The 7,569-nt window shown below is 44.3% G+C and overlaps 1 protein-coding gene and 1 non-coding gene across 3 annotated transcripts; one reads left to right on the forward strand and one right to left on the reverse strand.

Moving 5' to 3' along the window:
- Positions 1-1,944: 1,944 nt before the first annotated feature.
- On the reverse strand, positions 1,945-2,017 carry trnat-ugu. Its single transcript has one exon. It is a non-coding gene; the product is annotated as a tRNA-Thr (tRNA).
- Positions 2,018-3,777: 1,760 nt separating this feature from the next.
- Positions 3,778-5,573, forward strand: LOC124028525 (E3 ubiquitin-protein ligase DTX4-like). 2 transcript variants are annotated; one of them, XR_006837607.1, is made up of 3 exons: positions 3,791-3,899; positions 4,792-4,906; positions 5,186-5,556. XR_006837607.1 is itself a non-coding variant. In XM_046340567.1 (2 exons), exons 1-2 carry the CDS (start codon positions 3,814-3,816, stop codon positions 5,490-5,492), a joined length of 393 nt encoding a protein of 130 aa, XP_046196523.1. In that variant the 5' UTR covers positions 3,778-3,813; the 3' UTR covers positions 5,493-5,573. The 2 variants fall into 2 exon arrangements, 1 of the variants encoding a protein (XP_046196523.1); XM_046340567.1 differs by lacking the exon at positions 4,792-4,906 and having other exon boundaries at positions 3,778-3,899; positions 5,186-5,573.
- Positions 5,574-7,569: the final 1,996 nt, after the last annotated feature.

Consider the following 7,569-nt stretch of genomic DNA (forward strand, 5'->3'; position numbering starts at 1 on the left):
TCAATAATGTTCCAACCGGAGAATTCCTTTGTCGGTAGAAATGCAATGGAAAGCAAGCTTACTCTTATGTGAACGCACGTGGTCAGCTCATGCCTCTCTGGCAGACCTCTGACTCAATCCTCTCATTCGCCACCCACTTCACAGTAGAAGCATCAAACAAGGTTCTAAAGATGACCCCATAGACACTGTGTATTCAATAGGCAATGAGTTGAAAAACTACAAACCTCAGATTTCCTACTTCCTGGTTGGATTTTTTCTCAGGTTTTTGCCTGCCATATTAGTTATGTTATACTCACAGACATCATTCAAACAGTTTTAGGAACTTCAGAGTGTTTGCTAACCAAATATACTAATAATATGCATATCTTAGCTTCTGGGACTGAGTAGCAGGCAGTTTACTCTGGGCACCTTATTTATCCAAGCTACTCAATACTGCCCCCATCCATAACAAGTTTTAAGGTCTACACGTGTTGTATTTGACGCATGTGACAAATAAAGTGTGATTTGATTTGATCTTCCTTCACAACAGCCCTGCGCTGCTCCGCATAGTATAAGAAGTATACATGCCCTGACTTCTGTAGAGGCCATATCACGGTAAATGCTTGACAGCCAAGGCAGACATCAGATTGAACATGTAGCGCCTTTGATGGTTTGGCACTGCGGTTGTGGCGGAGGGATTTCATGACCTGGCGCTGGTTATGTGCCTGCTAGCTAAATAATGTGAGGCAAGAACACACCAACTAAAACACTGTCCCTCGTGTAAGTTATAAGAGAAGTCGACGCTTTAGGTGTAATTATTGCGTTAATGTATTGTTACTATAATGTCACACAACGTATCAGACTTGTTTGCAGCTATCCAATACAACTAGATAACGTTAGCTAACTAGAGAGCACCGTGTTCGCTAGCTCGGTTGGAAAATGTGGTTGGCTTTCTTAATTTCAGTTCACTTATTTGAAAAATTGTTAAATATCACACATACTTGTATTGTGTATTAAAAAGCGTCCTTCTCTACTTGAAAATATGGTTTTGATGGGTTTGTCGAGCTAGCTAAAGTTAACAAGCCTAACACCAGATGTAACGTTATAGCATGTATTTCCCAACATGATTCCAATTAACCTCAGTCACAGAAGCTATCGAGGCCGATAATAATATTCGTTAACGTTCGTTCTGTCTATGCAGATGAGGAAGAAGGCAACCGAGAGCGGTAAAAAGAAAAAAAAACACCGCCCGAACAGGGACTTGAACCCTGGACCCTCAGATTAAAAAGTCTGATGCTCTACCGACTGAGCTATCCGGGCTCTGACTGGCAGAGAAAGTGGAAAGATTTTGATTTTTGAAAAGTCGTAGGGTAGATCACGTCTCGACTTGCTCGGAAAGCGACTATTGTTTCTGTGTTGCTCAGCTCAAGGGCTCGGGGGCACTTTTTCAACCCCATAGCTAACGTTACTGTAAGGGTATTGCAGGCAGCATCGTAACGTTTATAACACAGATTAATAGAGTTTTGGTTTTACCCACAGGTGAATATCGTATCTTTGGTTATACTAACGTTAATTTAGCTAGTTACTGTAGCTACATCATAGCTCGCTAGTGTTCCATTTCTTTCTGTGGTCGGCTAACCTAGTACCGGCGCAAAGATACACTATTGGCAATGTGTACGTGTTGATAATAATACCCTACCGATGCAAAGATACACCATTGGCCATTTGTAAGTGTCAATGTGCACGGAAAAGCTATTGTCAGCCTCTGTGTTGTTCCTTTAATCTTCATTTATTGGCAATTCATTGTTTTCCTCTGATCAACATACGTCATTTATTAACGTCATTAACGTGAGCAAAAATAAAATGAGACTAATGCATCGTGGCAGTTATTTTTTGTCTTGTCCAAGTTTAGGACGTGAAAGACCGACGTGTTGATCCGATTAAAGGAAAAAAAAAAAAGTATACAGGCCCCAGCGAGATTTGAACTCGCGACCCCTGGTTTACAAGACCAGTGCTCTAACCCCTGAGCTATGGAGCCCTGTTCTGTTGAGCCTGAAACGCAGACTGTTTTTGACTGTGGCATAGATAGTTTTTCATTAGAGTTCTATTAGCATTCTGAAACCATATATGGTTGCTTGCAAAGACCTCAATTGATCGATTTAATTTTATTGGTAAAACATCCTTATATCAGTATTTTAAATCAACACGATAAAGACAACAAAAAATATCCTGCATTCTGACTTGCAATGTGTTTTCAACTTCAACCACTAGATGGCGTCAAAGAACGACATTTGTCAACAAGCCTTTCAGGAGTTGTTTGTAGCCTGTCATTTGTTGCGCTCAAGTGGATAATTAAGCAATAAGGGGCCCCGAGGGGGTGGTATATGACCAAAATCCGCTGTCCCTGTACAACGCAACGCGGAGTGCCTGGATACAGCCCTTAGCCGTGGTATACTGGTTCCCAACATAATTGCAAATTAGTCTTCCAAATGGACAATGACACCAAGCATACTTACAAAGTTGTGGCAAAATGGCTAAAGGACAACAAAGTCAAGGTATTGGTGTGGCCATCACAAAGCCCTGACCTCAATCCTATAGAAAATGTGTGGGCAGAACTGAAAAAGCATGTGCGAGCAAGGAGGCCTACAAACCTGACTCAGTTACACCAGCTCTGTCAGGAGGAATGGGCCAAAATTCACCAAACTTATTGTGGGAAGCTTGTAGAAGGCTACCCAAAATGCTTGACCCAAGTTTTGAACAATTTGAAGGCAACCAAATACTAATTGAGTGTATGTAAACTTCTGGCCCACTGGGAATGTGATGAAGGAAATAAAAGATTAAATAAATCAGTATCTCTACTAATATTCTGACATTTTCACATTCTTAAAATAAAGTTGTGATCCTAACTGACATAAAACAGGGGATTTTTACTCGGATTAAATGTCAGGAATTGTGAAAATGTATTTGGCTAAGGTGTATGTAAACTTCTGACTTCAACTGTATATACAAGTAAAATAACACAGAATGGACACACAAATAAATACACCTGCAGTTGGCATAGCCTGTAAGGCAACACTATACCTTGCTATTTTTGTGTTTGCCAATGCATTTACAATTTGGGATAACTTCAGGGCAGATCTGCACCAGTGGCGTACTACTACTTTGGGAAATCAATGCACATGACGGGCTTGCTATAGACAGCCTCCTATGGCTTTGGGCGTGGTATAGAAATAGAACGGAGGGCCTCCTATGGCTTTGGGCGTGGTATAGAAATAGAACGGAGGTACCAGCCTCCTATGGCTTTGGGCGTGGTATAGAAATAGAACGGAGGTACCAGCCTGGCCGTGGTATAGAAATCAGGTACCAGCCTCCTTGCGTTAAGGCGTGGTATAGAAATAGAACGGAACCAGCCTCCTATGGCTTTGGGCGTGGTATAGAAATAGAACGGAGGTACCAGCCTCCTATGGCTTTGGGCGTGGTATAGAAATAGAACGAGGTACCAGCCTCCTATGGCTTTGGGCGTGGTATAGAACAGAACGGAGGTACCAGCCTCCTATGGCTTTGGGCGTGGTATAGAAATGGGAACAGGTACCAGCCTCCTATGGCTTTGAGCGTGGTATTTGCTCTGGAAAATTCAGTTTCGGAATACAGAGACGGATACGTATGGTTAGCCAGAGGACATCAAATATCCAATATTTGCTCTGGAAAACTGAATCAATGGAACTCGAATTCGATATCCAATAAATACGCGCAGGAATTTAATTGAATTGTATTTTATGGATTTATGAAAAGGCGTATTTTTTTTCCATCACTAAAGCCACTTGAGGATTGTAAATGAGAAACATGCGTGTGGAAGACGGGCGGATAGTTAGTCTTGGTTTTGAACCCATTTCTAAAACCAAGCCTCCAACGCAACGAACGTAAGTAACTAGTGAATAGGTCAACAATATATGTGATTTTCAAATACCAATAAAATGCTGCATTTGTTGTTTGCGTTTTGATTGTGTTTATAAAAAAGGACTAGCCCGTGCGTAAACATGCGATCCAAATGATCCATGATCACAATACATCATAATCACTTCTATCATAACAAGTCGCCTTTCTCTGAACTTGGACAAGTCAATAGAGAGGCTATAAAACACCTATATAGATACCGGAACGTTTTCCTATTGAATGGGTTCTTTCTTGTGCTCAGCCTAGGTAGTTGTGTACAGTAATTGACACAATTGGTTTACTTGTAGCCTAATGTAGCCCATCTCCCACCCGTGGGACGATACATAGTTACAGTAATGATATGTAATAAACATGTTCAATAGGCCGACTGTACCGTTTCTAGGAAAATGACGCGATGATTAGCCAATGATCACAAAGAGCTGAGTAATCGCCCACAAACATGTTGTGCCTGGTAGTGAATGAAATTGTATTGTACTGAATGCAACTGTACACCCAATCCGTTCTCTCTGCGTAGCATATACCTGTCCAGCCGGTTTCAAAGATTTGTGAAAGCTCGATCCGGGAGTTACGGGTATTGGTAGGTAGGTCTATTACGAGAGGGGTGTTGGATGTCAGTTTGGAACAGTTCAGCACACGACGCCCCAACGACTGGAACGGGAGCTCCTTTCTCTCGCCACTCAAGAAGTGTAGCTTGGTCTCGCCACTTGCGCAACAAGTGACTCTGCCAAAAGGATTTATAAGAATCAGTCGGACACATTTAGTTTCTTTATGCTAGAACGTGACTGAAAAGCAAGTCTTTCAACGAGAATAACAGGAGCACTCTCTCTCCGTTTCTTTGCCTGTCCACGGTTCATGAAGGCATCACAACCGGGTATAAAATCAGATTTCTCCGTGTTCGACCATGAAAGTGACACGGATGTTTGTGCCCAGATGCTGCGCTCCTTCACATTAGGACGTCGCCGGATGACTAAATGTAAGATCCTCTTTGTTCATTTAGGGAGACCTGTATTTTGTGTAGATATCACCTAGCTTCAAGCCCATATAACTTAGAAACTACGGTACTTCGTGTAGGCTAGATTGAGCCAAGTGATGTTGGAATCAGTGATGAGACATCGATCCTCGTTTCTACTACTTTGTAGCCAAATCTAAATGAACAAAAGTCTAGCCTGGTTCCGGATGTAAACACAACGTCGCGCCTTCTTTTAAAATAATGGTTGCTAACAGAGGAGTATTTTCTCACTTCTCTTTCCAGGGCCACCATGCTCCATGCGTCCGCTGTGGTCGTGTGGGAATGGCTCAACGAACACGGGCGGTGGCGGCCCTACAGCCCGACCGTCTCCCACCACATCGAGGCGGTGATACGAAGCGATCCCCGTGGTGGGAGCGTCGTGCTAGGCCAAGTCGACAACCGCCTCTCGCCCTACATCCTAGACCTGCAGTCGATGCACCAGTTCAGGCAGGACACAGGTAAGAAGACGAGAGCTGAGAGGTGGGAATGGCTGTTGTTGTTGTGGGGATGCCAATGTGGTGTTTTTACGCGCCTGGTGTTGTTTGTGTAAGGCACGTGGATGTATATAGGTGGAGAACGTTTGTGAAACAGCACAGTTTAAAATATATGGCACATAGAAATCAAAACTGGATGGTCTTAAGAGAGACGGGAAACCACGTGCTTGATGTATTTGATACCATTCCACGTATTCTGCTCCAGTCATTACCACCAGCCAGTTCTCCCCAATTAAGGTCCCGCCAACCTCCTGTGATGTCAGTAGAGTGTCTCTGTGTCTCGGTCTGTCCAGAGTGGATATATTGTTATAGACAAAGTCCTATCAGTATTCTTACTTCTACATAGGCAATTTTAAACATCTTAGGCTCAGTTATCAGTCTGTTCTGGTTTTTACTTCAAGTTATTCGTTTTGCATGTGGTTCAACTAATAGACTGCTTCACCACTGGGGTGGAGCTTAAAGCTCACAGCTTGGTTCCATTCCGTCATAGAATGAGAATTAAGAATGAATTACAATCAGTTCCATATTCCTACTGGGTCCCCGGAGTTAAACCCTCCACTTGCATGTCAGATAGAATGGGGTGAAAGTGGGATGACCTACGACAGCTGTACCACAGAGCCTTGGCCTCTCTTACGAGAGACATTCTTCCCGTAGTCCCGAACCCAACGCACGCAGCTGCTGTGTGGGGACTGACACTGGGTGATAAGCAGGGAGCGAGAGAAAAAGGGCACCCTATTTCCTACATAATGCACTAGTTTTAGTCAAAAGTAGTGCACTACAAAGGGAATAGGGTGCTCTTTGTGACAGATACAGAGTGTAAGGGAAAGCAGAGAGAATGTGATATTTCAAGGCTTAAACAGCAGAGAATCTGAGAATCCGCCTCCGTAGCTCCCCTCCTCCTCCTCTATAGTCTCAGCCACACTGTCTCCTGTTAATGTCTTTAGTCTTGTCTTTAGTTTTGTCAATAGGCCAGATCTGTAGGGGCCAGTGGTGACAGAGGCTCGGGACGTGGGAGAGGGGAGATGGAAGGAGGGATAGAAAGAGAGGGGGATAGAAAGAGAGGGAGATGGAAGGAGGGATAGAAAGAGAGGGAGATGGAAGGAGGGATAGAAAGAGAGGGAGATGGAAGGAGGGATAGAAAGAGAGGAGATGGAAGGAGGGAAGAAAGAGAGGGAGATGGAAGGAGGGATAGAAAGAGAGGGAGATGGAAGGAGGGATAGAAAGAGAGGGAGATGGAAGGAGGGGGATAGAAAGAGAGGGAGATGGAAGGAGGGATGGAAGGAAAGAAAGAGGGGGATGGAAGGAGGGATAGAAAAAGAGATGGAAGGAGGGATAGAAAGAGAGAGGGAGATGGAAGGAGGGATAGAAAGAGATGGAAGGAGGGATAGAAAGAGAGGAGATGGAAGGAGGGATAGAAAGAGAGGGAGATGGAAGGAGGGATAGAAAGAGAGGGAGATGGAAGGAGGATAGAAAGAGAGGGAGATGGAAGGAGGGATAGAAAGAGAGGGGGATGGAAGGAGGGATAGAAGAGGAGATGGAAGGAGGATAGAAAGAGAGGGAGATGGAAGGAGGGATAAGAAAAGAGAGGGAGATGGAAAGAGGGATAGAAAGAGAGGGGGATGGAAGGAGGGATAGAAGAGAGGATGGATGGAGGGATAGAAAGAGAAGATGGAGGAGGGATAGAAAGAGAGGGGATGGAAGGAGGGATAGAAAGAGAGGGGAGATGGAAGGAGGGATAGAAGAGAGGGAGATGGAAGGAGGTAATAGGGGAAGCCCATCTATCTCTCTCTCTTTGTTGAAGTTGAGGAGAACAGATGTTTGTTCCTCTATTGTGGCCTAGACATTCACGCAGGGTAGAGGGCGCACCGACAATTCTAAGTTCACCGAAGTGGAAGATGAAGACAAAAGAGAGGACGAGAAAGAGAGCAGTAACGACGGAACCATCTCTCTTTACCTTGTCGCTCCACTCTGATATTTCACCACAGCTGATGATTGTATGACACTGTGACACCTCTCCCTCCCACATCCTCTCACAACGTTGGTGCTCGAGACAGACCGCATGAGAATAGAGAAGCTCGCAGCTCACCGCAGGCCAAGCAGTCTCTAAACGAGCTTTGCGCCCCGTGGGATCGT

The sequence above is a fragment of the Oncorhynchus gorbuscha genome, unplaced genomic scaffold (genome assembly GCF_021184085.1).
Source record: "Oncorhynchus gorbuscha isolate QuinsamMale2020 ecotype Even-year unplaced genomic scaffold, OgorEven_v1.0 Un_scaffold_4362, whole genome shotgun sequence".
Taxonomy (NCBI): Eukaryota; Metazoa; Chordata; class Actinopteri; order Salmoniformes; family Salmonidae; genus Oncorhynchus; species Oncorhynchus gorbuscha.

What these genes read in the sequence shown, in the direction of transcription:
- LOC124028525 (XM_046340567.1), top strand. Translation starts at nt 3,814, where the DNA reads ATGAGAAACATGCGTGTGGAAGACGGGCGGATAGTTAGTCTTGGTTTT. An exon ending in AAGCCTCCAACGCAACGAAC is followed by an intron (nt 3,900 to 5,185) that starts GTAAGTAACTAG and finishes TTCTCTTTCCAG; the next exon opens with GGCCACCATGCTCCATGCGT.